This window comes from Copidosoma floridanum, unplaced genomic scaffold (genome assembly GCF_036245765.1).
Source record: "Copidosoma floridanum isolate Cflo_tuat_1 unplaced genomic scaffold, Cflo_Japanese_pri ptg000005l, whole genome shotgun sequence".
In the NCBI taxonomy this organism is placed as follows: domain Eukaryota; kingdom Metazoa; phylum Arthropoda; class Insecta; order Hymenoptera; family Encyrtidae; genus Copidosoma; species Copidosoma floridanum.
In genome coordinates, this window is record NW_028321882.1 from 7,079,523 (window position 1) to 7,101,945 (window position 22,423).

General features: G+C 30.7%; 1 protein-coding gene across 1 annotated transcript in view; it reads left to right on the plus strand.

Annotated features, from left to right (window-relative positions):
* LOC106638276 (fatty acid synthase-like) overlaps positions 1-22,423 on the plus strand; it is a 1,454,996-nt gene that overhangs the window by 692,995 nt on the left and 739,578 nt on the right. Inside the window, exon 8 of the mRNA XM_089598131.1 lies at positions 20,631-20,847. Coding sequence (XP_089454257.1) covers positions 20,631-20,847 — 217 coding nt within the window. The remainder of the gene's footprint in view (positions 1-20,630; positions 20,848-22,423) is intronic.

The window sequence follows — 22,423 nt, forward strand, 5'->3', positions numbered from 1 at the left end:
TCACGTGTATTTACGAACCTTGTATTTTATAGTATACATATGATTTCTTCATACATGCGAGAACTTTGTTCTTACCGGGAGACTCCAAGTCCCACACTCTGGTTTAACATATGTTTGTAGATTTATTCAACTTTCTGGTCAAAGTTCAATTATTAAATTTTGTAATAGACACTATAAAGTAATTTTATATTTTAGTATTTAAAGACAGGTTGTTAAGAGAACTATCTTTGTACATAGTTGGGCTGAGTTATGACACACCAACTTATGTCACCGTTAATAACGCCTAGTCAGGAAACTTTGGTTTAATAGAGGACTTTTTTCCCAATAAGTCAATAAATAAGAAAAAAAGGAGATCGTTGACTTTACACATTGGTGTAAGTAACATAGTGATAGTCGATAATACACGTAAACATTTTTTTACATATATGTAATGGTTGAAAATATTTTTTACTAGAATATAATACACACAAGTGGCTGTTGCATTATTTTAATTATTTATATATGTATTTTTGCAACTATTTAGAAGCAGAATGTAAGAGAGGAAAAAGTATGCTTGTAAAATTTGATATGCTCTGAGGAAATTTTTGATAATATTTAACAGACAAAAAATACAAGAATTTAACTAACTCATTCAAAAACTGATAATCATGATCATAGCATAATTAGAATATTTTGTACGAAACTGTTTTGCTTCTCAGCTGACATGTCCATCGCAAATTTACATTTGCAAGTCTTAGCTACTTATAACCAGAGTATGGTCATACACTAACAAAAGATTGACAACATTTTTATTTGGCATACAGAAATAGTGAATGAATTATCTAATCTAAAATATAATTAAATTGTATTAATAATTCCTACACATAACTGTAAGTTTTTCAATAGGAATTAAAATAGTTTAAAACAGAAAAGCTTTTATAATTATTTTGCAGCATTCAAAGATACAATTAGTAAGAAATTATTAGTCACAATACTTCAAAGAATTAAAAAACTGGAAGTCCAAATTACTAGATTGAAAATAATGAAGCACAAGAGAACTAGGTAAATCAACACCTCTCTTGATACTTTTACATATTTTAATCGTAAAATAAAAGTTAAACATCTACTGATTTTTTTTACTAGGCAAAGCGAAAGTAATTGATACATATATATTACTATAATAATGAGTAGGTATTGTACATTGGAACATTCCATTTCTTTACTCTTGTATTAATAAGTATTCTTTCTCTGAATTATAAAAGAAGAAATATAACTTCATGTACGGAACCAAGAAGCTCGTTCCGAATTTCTCATTATCCTCCTTCTGTGGCTCTGCCAAAATCAAACAAAAATAACTTTCATATAGAATAATAATTTAGATTGTTTTGTACCAGAAGCTTAGTGTGTTTTGAATTATTATTGAGTAAGTGAAATAAGATAAATATATATAGCTCTTAGTCTAGAATACGTATTTTTCTTTACGTTTTTTCTACTTTTGCTCTTCAAAAACCAAGCAAATTTCATGAATCATGGCAAGTTAAAGTTTCACAAGCTTGCAAAAACTTGACTACTGGAGCAAAAGTCGTAAAAGACGTAGCCATTTCTTCAAAAAGCGAGATCATTATTGTTCTAGGGTGCCTTTAAAACATCCTAATATGCAGTTAACATGAGGGTACTTATTCAACGACAACTAAGGACGTCTCTATTTTATCCTTATTTTCTCCTGATAATTTTCACAGAGGGGTCGTTGAGGACACATACACATGCGCATAGGCCATAATCTGTGTACAGAAAACTTTCTGTCATAAATTATTTTCAGAATAATACGAATAATATTGCTAAGTACTAATATGTCAAATCTAACGCTATCACACTTATCGTGGGATTCTTAAGTACATCTAGAACTGTACTTATATTGTAACAAGCAAGGCATGGAGTTAGTTGAGGACTGTAACCTAACTTTTTTCTTGTGTCTTAATTTTTGTAAGTAACTTAAAATTTGCTTAAAAAAATAATGATAGATATTTCAAGGTGTTTCTTAAAAAATATTCAATATTAAAAAGGCCATGCTTTGGTTAGAGTGCTTGATATGAAAGTCTGCATAGTACACCTTTTTTTGTACTACAACTTATATGATAGTAAATATGTATAAAAAATTTGCTTGCATAAACAGTGAAAAATCACATTCAACTACTAAGCTATTAACAAGAAAAAAAATCAATTCCGTTTTTATTTTTCAAATTTTTACTAAGATTTGAAAGATGCTTTTCCAAAACTAAAATTTATTCAAATCAACGGTGCGTGTGGTTACATAGCTTCCAGTATCTTAAAAGCAAAGTAACTGTCTAGTTACCAAGAGGTTGTAGATTTCATTTGTACCCTGGAAGTGATTCTTTTTATACTCGTATTATAATTCTTGAGAGCGTTTTTAAATATTTTTAAATGAAGTATTAATTTTTGAGTAACAATTTTAAAATTTATTGATTATTAAAAGAGAAATAGATAAGCTGATGGTTTTTGGTTGAAATACCACTACAGTCCCTTTGTTTATACATACCTATTAGAATGATAATAAATATGTATCAAAAATTTACTTGCATGCGTAGTAAAAGGTTATATTAAATTTTTATGTGTCAACAATTAAAAAAGAGGTTAGTTGCTAAGAACCCGTAATAAGTATAAAAATTGCTGATAGAATGCTATGAAGGATGCCAACTTTTGTCCAATGACTCAAGTGCTCTGTCGAGGGCAAGTGATCGAACCAAAGGCACATTTTTTTTTGTTTGAGAAGCATGGTTGAAATACATATCTACGAGGAAAAGTGTAGATTCAAGTCAAATTTGCCTATAAGTGCACGCTCTGGACATACGTAACATCAGTATACAGAATGGGCTCCTATCAGGAGAAGAGTAGAAATTTTCGCTATAACTACGCAGCAGAGCACATGGAAAAAGCAAATAATGACTGCAACGAGATTTCCTCAGTGTACTTTATCTATCTAAGTGTAAGTATATTTTTCTGTAAAACTTACTTGCTTTCATCTTATGGCTTAATAGTTCAAGAGTTGAAGAGGTACTAATTTATAGTACAACGGCAAGCTTTCTAAGCCTAGGAAAACAAAGAGGTGAGGGCAGAAAAGTACGCAATGATGGGGCCTGAGGTAAACAGTATATAACACAGTTAACTTTTATTGAATAAAAATTTTAAAGCCTGGATCACAAGATATAACGCGTGTTGTTATTGTGAGAGCCAGTGCTAAACTGTAGTATGCCACACAAGGTGGTGGCTTTAATCAGTTGAATAAGAAATTCTAGTGGTGTCCAGAGAGGGAAAAACGTAGCACTACTTGGTCTTGCTGATGCAAAGACCTGACATGAAATCTAACGCTGCTTTCGATGTTCGTAGTGTTTGAAGGAATGGTGGCCTGCGATGCCACATTAATAACAAATAATAAGTTGCAATAAACGTTTCAAGTTTAACGTAGCTGTAATACAGGCTTAGCTAGGCCTTTGTCACAACTGAACTACTACTAGGTAAATAATATCTGATGTGAAATATCGCTGCATATCTTCAAAGTCTACGAAAGAGCATCATAAAAATAGCTTTGCTTTTCTATTTATCCTTTCATATAAATACATATATATACAAAAAATGGTGCATGGAGTATGAAATATGTGTAATACGGCAACCTTACCGTTAAAAACGAGAAAAAACCCTGTACCTCGAGAGATAAGCAAAACTGCCTTAAAAAAACGATTTTTACGGGTTCTCTTAAAAAAAAACTACATGATTAAGGAGCACAAATATAGAGTGGTTGACTTTGCACAAACATTACCACAATTACTTCTTTTTTTGACTATATCTTGAAAAGAACGATTAAAAAAAATTTTGTCTTTCATATGCCATGATAAAAAAATAAAAATAAAAATTTATAAAGTCTCCGAAATATTTTCATTAGGACATAACATTTTAAAATTTTAAAAACGTTCGTATCTGTAAAAGGAAGCTAGCCAGACCTGAAATAACTTTTTTTATGGGTCCCCTAAGAAAAAACTAGGTAATCCGTGAAAATAAATTGAGAGGAGTTGGACTGTGCGCAAACATAAGCTGAATTCTCCCGTTTTTTAACTGTATTTTGAAGAAAAACAAATCAATAAAAATTATTTACTTAGTATGTTATGTTTAATTACGTGACATTGATGCAGTTATTAACCAAACTATTCAAAATTCTTGTTACAACATAAACTCTCAAAATTAAAAAAACAGTTGTATCTCGAAAAAAAAGCTAGATAGGCCAAAAATAATCCCACTTATGAAAGTTAATTATTGACGTTAGAAGTATGCACAATATGGATTCATACGAACAATCGTGAAAATTCTAAAAATAATAAAAGTCGTATATCAAAGGTAATGGTATATTAGAAGATACAACCTACATATGCTACCTATAAATTTATTAATCTTTTATTTCTATAACGTATTGTAGGAATAATTGTCACGTGACCAAAACCTACATTTTTATTACTAATTTTGAGAATTATGAAAATTAGTTAAACACAGTTAAATGTAAAAATTAAGTCATAAATTATTATGGAAAACGAGTTAAATAGAAAATATAACTTTACAAAGGGACACAGCTATATGTCTGTTGTTTATCTTAATCTTAGTCAGATAGAGTAAATTATTTTTGTGGTAGCCAAAATTGAAGAATAATTCATCTCTATCAGATACGGAGATTCTAAAAAAAATTTATTTTACTTGTATGATGTTATATTAAATGCATAAATAGTAATTTGAAATGAGCGGAATCTTTGTTCAGCTTAACAAGACAGAAGTATCTTCTTTTGATGTGGTATGGTGAAAATGTTTGTTTCGTTCTACATTACATGATCAACAGTTCGTACATGTTTAAATACATATAACATATTAAACATTGAAGTACACTCAAATTACGCAAATTTCATTAACATAAGTAGTATATAAAAGTGTATGTTTTTTATGCACGCTCGAGCTCGAACACGTGATACTGTTAAATTTTCTACTATTTTTATCTAACATTCTTAGATACATATTGAAATAATTTTTATCCTCAACTTCTCAGTTTCTTTTTAACCAAGTTTAACAACATTTAAGTGGAAAGTTTTACTTTTTCTGGGGGTCCTTTAACCCACACCTGCTTTTTTTAGGTAAGGGGTCTGTTGGGGTTTAGTGGAAAGACAATAAAAGTGGTGCAGGGGTATGTAGGGGTTTTAAGTTAAAAATCAAATAGATAATATATACAGAGAAACCGAACAATATTTACGTTATCTTGTAGTGGGTCTGTGAGGGTCTGTGTTGAGTTAGTTAAGAATCTGTAGGGGTAGTATGTGGAGTGACCCACACAAATAACTTTTTTTTTTCAGTAGGCTTAAATGTGTGTGAGGGAGGGGCATGCAAGTTTTGACATGCGTGCTTACGCGTATGTGTGTGAGTGTGTGGTAAAAAAAAAGCGATTATATCTTTATTTATAAGATAAAGTATGATGTATAGAATGAGCCTATTATTAGGCACTAACAAACACCAACTTTCTGTTTCGTGAAACATCTACGTTGAGCCTAGCTATGAAAGCTAAAAAGATACCAAATAGGGAAGGTCTAAAATAACGACAGTTCACTTCAATTTTTTAGTAAACCTATAAATGTTAATTTCAGCGACGTGTATTTCGATAACAACGATAGCTCAGTGCAGCGACTTTTTAGTACTTCGACAGCCAATCACAAGGCAGTTTACATTGACTTTCTTCTTATACTGCTTCGTGATTGGCTGTCGAAATGATGAACAGTCACTGCACTGAGCTACCGTTGTCGTCGAAATAAACGTCGCTGAAATGAGCATTTATAGTTTTACTGAAAAACTGTAGTGAACTGTCGTTATTTCGAATCCCCCCCCTCCCAAGCATTCAGCTATTGGCAGAGTAGTTAAAGTTTTTAAATTTTAATCTCTCAGTTTTTGTTGAGTGATAGTATAGAACATTTTAATGAGCTCACGTAATTAATAAGTTTATCTACGATTTTTTAAATGAAATTTAAAAAAAAGAGTTTAGTACATGTAAAAGCGTGTATCATAAGAGAAAATTAACTGCCAGCATTTCTGCACATTTGCTCTTCTCTTACCTCTCTAAACTTTCTCCCCGCTAATGGTCATGAATAACCTTTAGTTAAAAAATCACCTTAGCTACGAAAACAGAAATTGTCAAAGAATAAAACGCAATCAACATTAATTCATGTATTCATTGAAACCTGTGCAAAAAAATAGGCGTAAAAAGCAGAACTTTTATCCTTGCATTTAATGCAACTTTCATGCTCACGCAGACGCCCGCGTAAGTGTCTCTTACTTTGGGTGATATTTATCACTATGCACCGACATGATATCATATAAATAATGTTACTCATATAAAACTAAATTATTTTGTCCTTTTTTATCCTAATTATTTGAGACAGGTTCTTAGTACGCGTATAATAGTTAGTTAATAGTTAGGACTCACATATTACGTTCTAACAAGGCACTTAAAAGAGTCATCTCTATATGCTGGAAATAAAGAGTAAAAAAGAATACACTTTTGTTAACAGCGGCTAGATTATAGGATTGAAAATTTACTTCTTCATTGCATTTCTGATTGCTAAGAAGGCGATGTTTCAGAATATTATTTATTTGTCTCTTAAAGAAACCAATTCTAGCTTGTATGTATCTGTTAATGAAGGAAGTTGAGTGAGCGTATTTGACAAGAATCTTACAAGCTACTAAGATACTTTTAGATCCAAAAGATAAATCTGCAAGTTTAAAAGCCTTGTCAATTGACGGACAAACAATAGCACTTTCTTGGCATAGGATGTAGAACAAAGTTGAGAAACCTACCTGAAGCTGTGGGTTTTTTGTATAAATTTATCGTGCTGGTGGGATTCAAAAAACATAAAATACATATAACTGTAAGAAAATCTAAAGTACGTACTTCACTTCAAATTGTTTGCTGTGTAAGAGGTTAAAACTATTAAACAGGTTTAGATCGTTCTTCAAGTAATCAGATTTTATCACACATAGGCAATCATCAACATGTTACGTTCAGTATGGTAAGGCAGAATTTTGCCACCAACCCAGAACTAATCTCTCTAGAGATTCTTGAATGTCTTTTATAAACCAAGGAAAGCAACATCGGGGGTACCACAGAATTGCTTGTCAACATTGCTAGGAAAAAATAATTTGTTATAGTTAATAAAAAATCAGTGTTAAATAAATTTCTGTCTTGTCCATGTTAAAAAGGTATTAAAAGTTGCTTGTTTCACGTAAAATGCAACTTTTAATTAGGAGAAAAGGTATACAAGTGTAGGAAAGAACAACAGTGAAAGGAGTAAAAGAAAAATAATCAAGAATAATAAGCTTTCTAACTTTATAAAAACTTATAACAGAATATTAAGCTTTTTTAAAGTTTTATAAACGGCAAAGAAAGCCATCCATTGAGTTGATTAGTGGGAAAACCAACTAAAAAATTAATTAATTTTGCTAAAAAAACATCTTTATGTGCCCTTATTCGGACTTAAAGCTTGGACAACTGACTACCACTTAAATTAAAAACACTGCTCTTCTATCTAACAGTTTAGTCTGATTTCTTAAAAATTTTTTTATCGATTTGATATTTCTGAAAATTGAATTATCAACGTGAAAGTCTTTGTAATTATAAACTGTCTAGTTTCTCACTACGTTGTTGAATGAATAAAGAGCTACTGTTGTTTTATATAGAAAGAAGTATTTATGTTAGATTTGTGCCACATTGACTAATTATTTTCATTTTATACAACTAAACAATTTTGCTAGCTTAAGAGTATTTTCTTAACTAATTTTATCTGTCAAAAATCTTGCCAGATACTGCTAAGAGAGAGAAATTTTCAATGAAGTAGATATCATTGTATCTGATATTTTTCTCTTAAGAAGCAGTCATTTGTCCGAGGCTCATGGCATATTCAGGATACATAAGTATGGTTTCCAACAAGGTTAGTTAATTTTTTAATTTGTTCTCCTAGTCGTTAACTTAATCAATGAATTTCTTCTCATATTCTCGGATTCCTAAGAAAAATAAATAACTCTGTTAAAACTTTGAATAAAGTTGGAGATATAATTAAAAACTTAATTACTTCTAACAATTTAACTTTTGCCTTCTTCGGTGTGGTATCTTTACACGCTAATTTGCCTTTTTCCCTAATAAAAAATGTTTATTTTCTTAATAACTAACAACTTTATCAATCTTTTAGGTACTGACAAAACACTTTTTTTTTAAAGAATTAATTATCTCGTTAATTTTAAAAATTACTGTTTTAATGGTTTTATTAACATACAATTCTGCGGGAATCCTATAAAAGCTATTACTCTTATTGATTTGCAAGAGATATTATGGAATTTGTGAAGAGTTAAGTCTGGGGATAAGTGAGAATATTTTCTGTAATTATGCTTGCATGTGTTAATGATAACATATTCGTAATAAAAACCTATTAAACAAATAAAGTTCTGAGCCTGTTGAATAACAGTTGAATATAAAGTGAGCAATGCAGTTCCCATTTGAGATATTTATATAACACGTTTTCTGAATTCCATTAGCACCATAGATTTGAATAATAAAAACCCTAAGCTTCAGGTCAATTTTTCAATTTTTTTGTTTACACAACTTTAAATGCCTGAACATTTTTATTGAGTTTTCCTTAATAAATAAGCTTATTAAACTTGCGGATTTATTTCTTAAACCTTGTTAAATCACAGTGGATTGTTTAATTCTTGCCAATAATTCCTACCCAATTTTCTTTAGAAACAGATACGTAAAAGTTAGAGCTGGTTTCCTTAACACATAAAACAAAATTTTTTGAAACGTCACCTACTAGACCATTAGGAGCGCAATGCAAGAGTTGATTCTCGTTTGTATAATCTAGCTACTATCGACATAAGTGTGTTACTTGTCGCTCTTTATTTTCAACATAAAGAGACGACTCTTTGCAGTGCCTTGTTAAAACGTAATATACATGTCCTTTACCCACGTTTTGGAAACCCGTCTCAAGTAATTAGATTACAAAAGGACTCAACGGATTGGCTTGATATAAGTATGATGGCTTATGTTATATCATGTGGGTGCGTAATACTATACATTGGCATAAGTAAGAGTCACCTACATGGGCGTCTGCATGAGCATAAGCATAGTGTTAGATACAGAGACGAAATTTCTGCTAAGTACGCCCATTATGTACATTGTCAGGAGAGACTTGACTTCAAGAGAGCTGTGATTCTTGATTGAGAACCTAGTCATAATAGGCATGAATTCTCTGAAATATGTCTTACTACATTAGTAAATAATAATAATAATGGACTATTCAACAAACGAAAACTACATGTTTTATACCATGATTTATTATTATCATGAAAATCAGAACAATAATTTTTTTATAGTTTGAATTTCTATTTATTTTAGTATTTAAAATATTTAAAATTTCCTACACTGATGATGGCTTATGGTTTTATATAATTCTTGAAGATCCCTTTACATCTTTATCATCAGGTCCCTTTCAGATCCAGTGTTTTTTTGATTTTAAAGGTGAATGTCCCTAATATAACCACCAATTTTAGTATACTTGTTTCTTTAATTTTTTTTCTTGACTGTGAGCTTTAATAGTAGAAATTTTGGTATCAGCTGGTGCCCTATAAATTTAGAATTATTATTCTAATTCTTAAATATTGTCCTTAATTGTCAAATTACTATGCTTTACAAAAAAAATATAAAGCTAAAATATACATAATGATGAAACGTCATTTTTCTATGTTTGTATATATTATTCCATACTATATCTCTATTTATAAAACTTTTCCAATAACGTGAATTTAGACTTATATTTTGAGATAGTTTAAGTTTTTTTAATGCCTAATACTATTGTATTTAACAGAAACAGTAACAATGTTAATTTGTTTTCTAGAATTATATAAATTACTTGTTAAAGTTTGGTACTATAACACGTACAGTCTAAAAAATAGGTTATGTGTGACTTTGCTCCTATTTATAAAATTATCTTTGAAATTTGTTATTAATTGTACGCAAAATACAACCTTTTTTGTAAATTTGTAAAGGTATATAAAATATACAACTACCATAGTTTTTTTATCAAATAAATTGCACAGAAAATACATAAATTTTTTTATTTAATGAATAGGGTCATATTCCACGAATAGGAAAATTTACCATATTTAGCTTATTTTGTAGACTTAACGAATTTTTTACTGTGAACGTACATATGCTCACTTCATTTAATATTCTGACACTGACACTTATGTTTATCGATAAGCATTTAAATTATAATCACTTGAACTTCAAACTAGCAAATGCAATGAGGTATTATACTATATAGTACGTATATGAAACTTAGTATATTGTGTAGTACGTATATGAAACTCCAGAAGTCATAAGTATCGCTTTGACGTGTCATTGTTACTTTTGCATGGAAAACTAACTTTAAAAAAGTCTTTTATGTACAATTGTTGGGAATTGAAAAACATTTTTTTTTTAATGTTATTTTTTACGATTATTATCTTTGTTCAATGACACTTTACACGTTTTTAAGAGGGACTGTGTACGATGGGAGAGTAAAAGTTTTTTATGGATAATTATTAAAGTAAACAGTTATACTTTAAAATACTATGTTGTTAGTCCTTACTTATAAAACAATAAAAATACGTTCATGATGGAGTGCATGAGTCTTCTGTGTTGGCTTAAAGTTGAGAGTTTCTTTTTATTTATAGGTAACTATCCTTACAGAACTCGACGAAATATCGATGAGACAATACGTCAAAATAATATGCGTTTTCAGTCTTATTAGACAGTGTTTGAGAACTGATAGAAACATTCACGTTCTCAAACATAGAATATTATCTAGCAAACAAAAAATAGTGAGACGATTTAGTAATGAATTCTTTAATTCTCTGAGTTATTTCTCATATAAAAACCTATATTATAAGCGGTTGTCTCTCCACCATAGATTAGAATGTGAATTTTCACAGTTGACTTCCTTCACTGACAATAAAAAATATGGAAAAAATCGATGTCTTGCCAAATGTTATAATCCAATGAAAGAATATGTAGAGAAATTCAATATTTTTAATGATTTATATAGCAAAAACGATGAACATAGTTTAGATAGATGCGTTAAAAACCTATAAAATGTAACACTTCCTGAATCAGTTCTTTTTATTCTAAAACTTGGACCACAATTTAATTTTGTTAGTGACCTAAATGTCAATATGATTTTTAACCTCCTTAAGCCACTGGAGGCTGCCCTAGCTGTTAATGAAAAAATAGAAGTTGATACCAGTAAAAAGATTAGACAAACCTATCTTCAAGTAATTAAGAAAAATATTTTTAATTCTAAGAAAATGAGTTATTTTGACAAAACCATAAATAATCATTTGAATTAGACAAAAATGTTTTTAAAAGAACATAGAGAAATTTTGATTACCAGGGCCGACAAGGGTGTCGCCACCGTTGTTATTAATAAAACAGACTATATTAAAAGGTTGAGAGGGTACTCGGTGACAGTATGTATTACCATCGGCTCGATAGTCAGAAAAGAGCTAACCATCTCACTCGTATTATCAATTCCACAAAAAACTGGTCGACGTATGAGATAATAGGGGTGTCTTTGATACCGTTGAGATTGACCGGCTTGATGTCAATCAACTGAGTGGTTGTAACTTGGCCAAAGCGTATGGCCTTATTAAGGTACACAAGCCTGGGCTCCCCGTAAGAATCATTGTTTCCGCTACTGGTTCTCCAACCTATACACTCGACAAATGGTTTCCAAAATTTTTCAATAAGTTTTGCAAAAGATCACCCAGTTCCTTAAAAAATTCGTATGATCTAAAATCAACGCTGAGGGATCTCATTGTTCTACATAACTATCTATTGGTCTCTTTTGATGTGGTTTCCCTTTACTCAAAACTCCCCTTCTCTCTCATCAAAAAAAGTGTTGAGGAGAGGATTGGGTGTACTCTCGACAGCATGCATTTAGACAGAAAAGAATTTCTTGATGGTTTAGACTTCCTAATCAACTCCAACTATTTCTTTTTCAACAATCATACGTACAAATAGACATGTGGTACTCCCATGGGTGAATGTACATCACCTTGGATTGCAGAAATCGTTTTGGAGTCCCTGGAGAAATCCGTATTGCCGAGATGTAGAGATTCTTGCTTGATGTATAGGAGATACGTTGATGACTGTCTCTTAATCATCTGATCGGATAGTGTTGACACTGTTTTGGGAATTTTGAATGATTTCAACCCTTTCATACAGTTCACGGTTGAACGTGAAGACAACGGCGTTATTCCATTTCTTGACGTCACCATCACTCGTATCGCAGATTTCGTTTGTGAAATAGATTTATATAATAAGCCTTCATCTTCCGGTAGACTTCTAAACTTTTTCTCTCACAACCCAGTGTCACAAAAAATCGCAATAGTCTTTTTATTAATTGACAAATGTTTCAAACTAGCAGATCCGAAGTTTAGGTCGCGGAACATTGATCGAGTGAGACGAGCTCTTACCATAAATGGTTACCCTACATATTTCATAGAAAAATACATTAAAGCCAGAATAAGTATTATCAATAGATTTAATAAAAACAAAAACCACATTAACTCACTCACCAATTGTGAGATGTCGCCACCAGTCATGGAAAGTAGTTCTAGACTCTCATTTATTATTTTACCCTTCTATCCTCGTCTCGAAAAGACTCTCCGCTCATTTTTTTCTAAACACAAATTAAAAACTATTTTCCAAAACTCTAATAAATTTACGAACATAATCCGACTAGGTAAAGATCAGACTCCAAAATTGCAAAGAAGTGGCATTGTTTACAGGATGGAGTGCGAGTGCTGATTGTTCTATGTAGGCCAAAGTAAGCGCAGGTTGGCCACACGTATTGACGTACATAAGAGAATGGTTCACAAGTGTGATAAAAATTCTGTCATTGCCGCGTATTGTTCTGAGTTTAGCCATACATTCAAGTTCGATGAAGTCAAAATTTTGGACCAAGAAAACAACAAATTTAAAAGGGAATTTTCGGAGATGTTATATATTTTGTACTTTAACCGTAATGTTAATAGAAAACTAGATACCAATAAACTACATGATCATTACAAGTCCTTTTTATATGAACTTAGAGACAGGATGCATGGGTGGCCTTGCTTTTGACGAGTGTTGCCTGATAGGTGTGCCACTTGATGGCCACGTTTCTGTTGGTCCTTGTTTCCTTGTACATACATTGACCGTGGGTGCACCCTTATGTGGTGACAAGACCTTAACACCATATTACTACATTTAATATCTTTCAGTTACATGTGCTGAGTCAGGATGAGACTTATATTGTAGATAACTTAACTGTATATACATTTTGACTGCTTAAGTTGATAATATTAAGTTTATTTAATTATTAGTACTCCATTGCCATGGTTATGACTGACTAGTCTTTATCAGTCATACTGCGTTTGGCATTTTCATCGTTCGCATCTGCATAGTTGACTTATATTTTCATTTAATGTAGTTTGTCATAAAGTTTTATATATTATAAATATTGTAAATTGTACAGTTCCCTGAAGAGGGAGTCAGGATGACTCCAAAATATTGGATCACATTGTCCAACTAATGTATGAAATAAATAGCCATGCTCCAAGATTCCAAGTTTTTTCATTTAAATTTCCCTAAATTTAAAGTATCTCAGTTGGTAAGAGGAAGTATATCTCAATAAATTACAAAATATTTCAAAGTTATTTTTTACGGCCTATATCAAAGCTTCCGCTCTACCGTGAGACTGGTTTTTTTCAAAATTATAGGAATGATTACAAATCTTTTTCTATAACATAGTCTGCTTTTCTTAAACTTTTTTCTGTATAGAGCAAAATTAAGTTAACATACGAGCACGTAATTTACTAAATTAACGAAGAAATATGTACAGTTAACACATGAATCTAGATGTGAGCTCAAGAACTCTACTAGCTCCATATCTAACTGCTGCATTTATTAACTTGAAGCATATTTCCTGCAGTATTTATTAACTTGAAGCAACAAATTATAATTTTAATGCAAGTACTTAAAATTCTGTAAGATTAGGTTCTGAAATATATGAATCTAAAGATCATATAAATAGTAGGGGTAAATGTAGGTATTCCTAACAATGATGCAATTACTGTCACATTAAGTAAACTGATGAATAGTAACTATTAATAATTAAAGTTTACGTCTTACCAAATATCACAGTGAACTACATTAATTGCAGTTGAAATTATTGTCTTAAAAAATAAGAAGTTTAATTTAAATTAATTATTATAATTCTCAAATGTATGTAGGCTTCTTTAAATTTAAAAAACTGTAGTAAACCGTATAAAATCAATGAAATTCAAGTATTTTTTTAGAAATACAGCACCCGTAAATCACGTTCAACATTTACAGTCATATTAACTCATGGCTGTTATTTTATAGTAGTTAAACGAATTTCTTATTAATTACTTAGATTTTATTATATTTAAATGACAGTATTACTTATAGTTTCAGCTCCTGTGATTATGTGACTGTCATCAGCTTTCTTCAGCCTCGACCATAAAACACAACCTTATAGTATATTACGTTAGCATGACAAAATCGTTGTGAAGTAAATTGTTGTTGTAATATTTTTTTCTTAAGTATGCATAGTATAAGCATCTACGAGGTAAATAAAAGGAAAAAAAATACTTATTTATATAGTTTTTTTTTTGGTAAAATTTTTTCATACACTGGTACGTATTGCTGCAGAAAAACAAAAAAAAAACTTATTCAGATTATGGTTTTATCAAGAATGATAGTGACATTAATGATTGGTGCATGTATTATAATGAAATTTTTTTTTTAAACTCATATCATTCTCACTTTTACATTAAAAATCCAAAAATAAAAAAAGAAATTCATGTTCTAACTGAAAATATAATGATGCAAGCAGTCACAATTTTAAGTTCTAATAAATGACACAACTTTTAAAATAGAACTTTGCAAATTCTAACAAACAACTCAAGATCATCTTCAGATTCAATTTCAGGATATTTTTGTGGCCTGATAACATTATCTTTTACTCGAGTAGCAAAAGACAGAATAAAAAAAAACTTTCATCTGTTATATCTAGTCCTTAGTAACCTCAAATGGTTGGTTAAAAATAGACAAAGAGAAGTGTCAAGGAAAAAAATGTCTTGCTGAAAGAAATAAAATAACATAAAGTTGAAAATCAGGGAAACAAGAAACAAAAAAAAGAAGAAAGTAAAAACGGCAAAAAAAAAATATTCAGAAAAAGGAAATAAGGATTAAAAAAGGAAAAATAAAAAATTAAAGCAACAACGACTAGTCAATGAATTCAAAGAAAACCATAAAATAACAAAAGTAATGTATTAAAATCTAAAGAAAAAGATTATTTGACTAAACAAATAAGTTGTTTGCAAAATAAATTACACCCTGTTAACAATTTATAGTTATTCATGTTTGTGTGTAAAGGTTCAATGTTTTGTAATAAAAATTGATGTTATAAGCAATAAAGAGAGAGTTGGAAGTCTTAGTGAAATATTTTTATGTAATTATTTACTATTTTTACTAAAAAATTAATCTTATTCAACATTCTTTTTATGTTACAATTGCTTAGATGATAGGATTTAAGTCTTGATAACGTATTAACGATCTAAATGTCAATAGCTTATTAAAAAATAATAACGATAATTGTAGAATTTATGAATACAATGTTTTTGTTTTTTTTTATACGATGCACTCTTCAATACATAAACATCCAGTTTCACACTTCTAAAAAACTGAGATGACAGTCATAAAAGTAGTGACACTGATTGAGTGTCAGTAATTTAAGCTATGACAACAATTGGGTGTCAGTAATACAAACACAGTAGCAGTTATACTAACATTTGGCTAATTAAATAAAAGTTTATTGGTAATCATACCTTTCAACTTTTCTCATTTAAAAAATAATTTATTGCATGGTTACTAAGTTAAAATGCTTATCATTTAACAAAAAACAAAGTTCATACATGTGTACATGCGTATATCGTAAGTTTGTACGTATGACCTAAGAAGAAAAGTGTAAGTCATACTTACATTTAGACATGGTGCGTGGTAATTCGTTAAGTCCAGCCACCGCACTTGACTTTGCAATTGGTGTACTTACATCAATATTAAACAAGTTTTTATCTTAAAAATACCAAATTGTAGCTGATAAAGTCAGCTTCATGCAAAAAAAAGATATCTTTGGAGAATTATCAAATTTAAATAGTATTTATTGCTGCCAAACAAAGTAAGACACTGCAAGGTGTAGGTGCGTACACGCACGGGCTGAGTCACGTGGGACCTCTTGCTCTATTTTTCCTTTCTTTTCGAAAAGGGAAATTGCGCATTTTGTAAGTGCGCAGGTTGGCCGCAGGTACATCGCCGAAAAGAAAAGAGAGGCAAAGGGGGAAGCAAAAGAAAAGGGGTCGAGCCGGAGCCGGAAAAAGTTAGTTAGTCACGGGACGCCCGAGTGCAACCAAGTAGAATCGGGAGCCGAGCATCGGATAGAAGTGAGTAGGAGCTACCCGTTGGAGAGCGAGGCAGTGAGTCCAGCACTCACATGATCGAAGGGGTAATCTTTGGCCCATGGTTGTCTAATAATCAACCAAGTGGTGCCCTTCGATCTGCTTAGCTCGAATGACGGAGCTTTCCTTGGTTTTTGTATCACGTCTTGTCTGTTGTTTTCTTTTTGTTAAGTTACGGGCTTGCAATTGTTTTTTCTCTGCGTTTTTTCAGTGTGATTTTTGCCCCGTGTCTTTTTTTTTCGTCGACGCGCTCGTTAACTATGTGTCTCTACGCCCGTGTGGTTCCAATCTGGCGATTATTTTGTGTGCGTTCCTTAATTAAGCTAGTCTGCTCGATTTTTTTATTCTGAAGCCCGCCGTGCTTTGTAATTGCGTTTTAACATTTGATTTTTTTTTGCAACGCCGAAACGGCCCAGAATTTAATTTTTTGTTAAGACCTTAAGTGATCTTCCTTTTGTTTGTTTACGAATGTATGAAAGGCACCGACGCGCCGAGCGCTGGGTTATTCTATAAGGATCAAATTCCCATGAGTAAAAACCTAAATGCGGTGCGTGTTGGGTTTGATTTTTTTTGTTTTGGTGTCACGTAGACGGCGTCACGCATTTTTTCATCATTTTCTTTTGGTTGATTTAAGAGCAGCGGCGCCGACCTTGTACGTATTACTTTGGTATACGACGGATCATAACAGTTGTTGTCATACGCGAACAGTGATACTTAAATTCTCGGAATTCACCTCCGACGGTTATTATTATTTTCTTTTGCGTTCGGCCATGCGACTTACTCGAAACTAGTCTCATGCCGTATTGACTATAATAGTTTGCATTCAACATATTCTTCTTTCTCTTTGCGTAGGTACATTTCTTACCACACTATATTATGCGTTACCGGCCATATGCCGCTTGTTTTTCACCAGCGTGGCAATTTTGTTAATTATTCGTCTCATGTCGATATTTGTGAGCAATCCACCCGAATGACGGATTAATACACATTGTTGCCATTATTTTTGTATTTTTATAATAAATTATATTTTAACAGTATTTATTCCTTGTTGTTGTGATACTTTATGTGAACCTCTTTCCTCACCACCCACACTACTTTTTCATATATAAAATACCCCTTTCAACACTTAGTGATCAAAGTTAGTCACAAACTGAACGTCTTTTTAACCAAAATCAACATCTTTCTAACATGACAACGCTTGTCATTTACATTTGAATACATACTTCTTACTACACATACATGACAGAAATTTTTTTTCATATTTTACTTTATAATGTATTCTCTAATGATCCGGAACACAAATCATACAAATGATATTGAACTGAAAATTCGTATTTAATACAGATAATTTCAAATAAAATTTAGTAAGATTTTTCACAGATTCTGGTCAATTCATATACTAAAAAAGCACTTTAAACTTAAGGACATTCCGTATATCATCTAAAATTTCTACTTTACCGACTTTTATGTAATAAGAAATTATTGTTGAGAAGAGCCCCTAAGCTGGTACTTTGAATAAACAATCAAGCCTTAATTCCATAGAATTTGTTGCGAACTTAGAAAAAAAGTTACATTTCGTGATCGTAAAAGAGTCAGTCAGTGTGCATGTTTAAAATTTTAAATAGTTTGTATAATTAGTTATTAATAATAATTTCTTATTATAGGAAAGTCGATAGAGTGGAAATTTTAAATGATTAATGGACTGCCCTTAATAACGTTATTATTATAATGACGTAACATGTTTAGCAACACAATTTAATATCTTGTTACGTAGTGCTTAGCTGTTTTATTACTTCCTTACTCCTACCGAGTGAGATAACAGTAAGAAGTTGACAAAAAAATTAGCTTATAAACAAAGTATTTTTGTGTTCTATTAAATAAAGCAAAAAAATCAATAAAATTCACGTAAATTACAAAGAATAAAAAAATTAGTAATGAAAGCAAAAAAATGTACAACTATTGCTTTGACGCTTGAATGTCTCAACATACTCAATAAATTATTAAAATAATGGAGATAAGAAAGATAAGTTATGTAAAATTATTGATAGCCCATATCACACCACAAAAATGTCCCACAAGTACTAGTCCTGGTCATTTTCTGGAATTCATGGTAAAAATTATTTAGATAGGACTTTTTGCATGATCTGACGCAAAATAATCCCCTAAAAACAGATTTTTTATGTTGCCAGGCCTTAGAGTCTCAGGGAAACTGTTTGAAACAAATTTTTTTTTTTTAATTTAAAACATTGTTTTGACCTTTAAAGATTTTTTTTGGTTCTCTAGACAATTCCAAACACAAAAGAAAATCTTGCAAATTTTATTTTAAATTAATACTTTTTAAGATATAAATTGCATAAAGTTTAAAAAACTAGTAATGACCATTTTTAAGTATGAACAACAATAATAAAAATAAGACATTTTGATGTTGCCAAAGTTCTCAAATATTTTCTAAACAGCCCTTGACAAAGTTTTAAGGCGTTTTCTGATATTATTTTATTGCAAACCCTTAATTCTTAATTTACAAGCAAGCGTATGCATTGTTACAGTCAGCTGCCGCTGGCGGTGGTTCCCATGCTTCATCTCTTTTCCCCTCAAGAGGAGTACATGGAATTAACTGCCACTCATATTTAATTTCAATGGTAAGTATATTGTACATTATTTTTCTACAGTTATTGTGGAAGTAAAAGTAATTATGGAGTCTTTTATATTCATGTAAAATGGAGATCATCTAAGTGTTACTATATAAACACACATGTATTTAAATAAAAAAAATTATTTTAAGTTGAGCGTCAGTTTAAATTTCATATAGTAACATAGTGTTTTATACGCTTAAGTATACTAACTTTATTATTTTTATTTGAAAAGTTTAAATCACACGGGCTTAGAACAAGACGAGATAAAATCGAAAATAACAAAACAGTGCACGTGCATACAACTTTTTGTCATTTGATTACTTATTTGTTCAATAAAGTATTAAATAAATGACGTGATTTTTTTCTAAAAACTAATTTGAATCTTATCCTGATCCTTGTACTTTTCAGCAGTTTTGTTTATTTTAGCTGGCTGATAAAAAACGGCACGGCACAGCATTTGATGAATCATTTTTAAATTAAATTGGGTTTACGTTAGTAAATAAACATAACTGAATTCTTACTCACACAATAACTGTTGAAGAATAAATTACTTAGTATTCTAATTAAATATGAGTGGCAGTAAATTGCATGTACTCCTCGTGAGTGGAAAAGAGACGGAGCATGAGAGCCACGGCCAACAGTGGCCGACTGTAACGGTGCACACGCTGTATTGTAAACTAAACATTAAGGGTTTGCAATAAAATAATATCCGAAAACGTCTAAGGATTTTGGATTTTGTCAAGGGATGTTTAAAGAATATTTGAAAACTTTAGCAACATTAAAATTTATAACATTTACTGTTGTTTTTCATACTTGAAAATGGTCATTTTAACGGCTTTTTAAATGTATTGATTTTGGAGAAAATCCACAAGATATTATTCAGAATTGTCCAAGAAACTAAAAAAAAATTTTCCAGTTTAAAATAAGCAATAATTTGAATTTAATTTAAAAAAAAATTGTTTTAAACAATTTTCCTAATACTTTGAGGCCTGGTAACATACAAATTCATTGTGAAATGACCATTTTGCGTCAGATCATGCAAAAAAATTCTATCCAAATAATACTTCCCATGAATTCCAGATAATGACCATGACTAAACAGACTTCTTGAGCACCTCATACGGTCATCCATATTTTCTAAGTGTAACAAAGATATTGTGTTGGTTATGACCGATGTTTACTTAAAAATACACTATACTTTTATCATTGTACTCATTTCATTGAGGTTTATGCATTCATTATATAAGAAGTATTCAAGTACAGGTTTATTAAATTTAATCCAAAAAATTGTTAAAAAAGTTATACTCATAAAATATTTTAATGTTGAATGTGTTTTAATATTCATTAGCTTTTTGTACTTATATTTCAGATGGATGCAAAACCACTTGATGCAGAATTTTTACAACTTTTATATGATATATTTCAATCGGAAATTGATGGACATCTTTACCGAGGTTATAGTATAGTGCCTGCCAAAGGTTTAGTTTCAGAAGACTTTAAGAAAAGAGAATATTTTTTCAACTCAGGAGAAAAAAAACAAGTTTGGTGGATATTTTCAGGGATGGGTTCCCAGTGGGTAGAGATGGGTATGTAACTTGAATAAGAATTTACTTTTAATAACGTACATTCATGATGGAATAGCTTGTAAAAGCACTGAAATCTTGTATTTAGGTAACAACTAAGCCTTAGTTTTTTAAACTTCTTTATTTTTTAAGTATACTGTAAGTACTAAAGCCAAGCATCATGAGAGTCATAACTTTGAAATCTTAACTTCTTTATTTTCTAAAAATTTTTATTTTAGCTTAGAGCTTTTTGTAAAATACAAGACCTTTCTTTTCGCATTTTATAAACTCATTCAAAAATCTCAGGACTAGTATTTGTTATAGTCCTGTTATAAAAAATTAGGTATCATACATCTTTTAGTATAGAGTGCTTAAAGCAGAAAAATTTTGATTAATTTTTTTCTAGATTCATAATGAATTTTAATGTAAGAGATCAGCTTTCTGCTTTATATGTATATATCCCTATATAATATAGTCGTAAGAGATGGAGCAAGGTTTTGCTCCCCCCGCTCTCCTCTCAGCTCTCACCCAGCTCCCCCCCGAACAAGGTAGTTATTTTTTCATTTTCTTGCATTTTTCGAGTCATCCTACTTTTTTGCTAGCTCCCCCCGCTCCCCCCTGGTTCCCTCCCAGCTCCTCTCCCCACTCTCCCTCAGCTACCTCCAGCTTCCCCATATATGATGTGAATATATTTGTAAAGCCTTCTATATTAACTGTTACAAGTAGTCTAATTTTTACATATTATTTTGTTTGACGATAACAAAAAATTTTGTTACAATTATCTTATATTTATTTTAATTACATACTCTAGAATGTCTTTTAAAGTGCTCTGCTCTTACATAACCTTTTCTACAATTTTGACAAATATTTTTTCGAACGTTTTCTTCATGACTTTTCAAATGTCTCTGTAAGTAATAATTTCTTTTGAAACTTTTTTCGCATTTAATACACTTAAATTTTTTTTCAATGTTTTGGCATTCCTTTGTGTGACGCAAATAGTTCTTTTTGTCTTATATTATAATATGCTACACAAATCACAAACAATTTTTTTTTGTGAATTTTTTCGTGCAATGATAGACACTCTTAATTAAAAATTTCGAGTTATATTTGTCACACTGATAAAATTTTGCATCTACGATGTAGTATCTGAAAACATATTACAAAAAACAGATTGTTTATAATTACATAAATCTGGGTAATAGACGGTACTGAAATTCGCTCTTTTGATAAAAGATAAAATTTGCAAGAAAGTATAAAAATAGTAATTAATTATAGAGTGATTTTTTTGTTACTCTAAAATTTTATTACAAACAATATATTTCATTTTAAATTTTTTTCTGATTTAATTTAAATAAAAGTTTTTTTTGGGTTTCTACATCTAGACAATGCAACATATAATTACCCATGAGAAAATAATGGTTTTCTGAGGTATAATCCTAAGGCATCAAAAGTTTGACCTTGAGATTTACTGATAGTCATAGAAAAAGCTAAGGTAAATGAAAATTGTTTTCTGTACCATATAAATGATAGTAAGAAAGAATTGTTTATTTTTAGTGTTATTCTTAGAATGAAGACTTTATTTTCTTTTTTTTCACCTGTG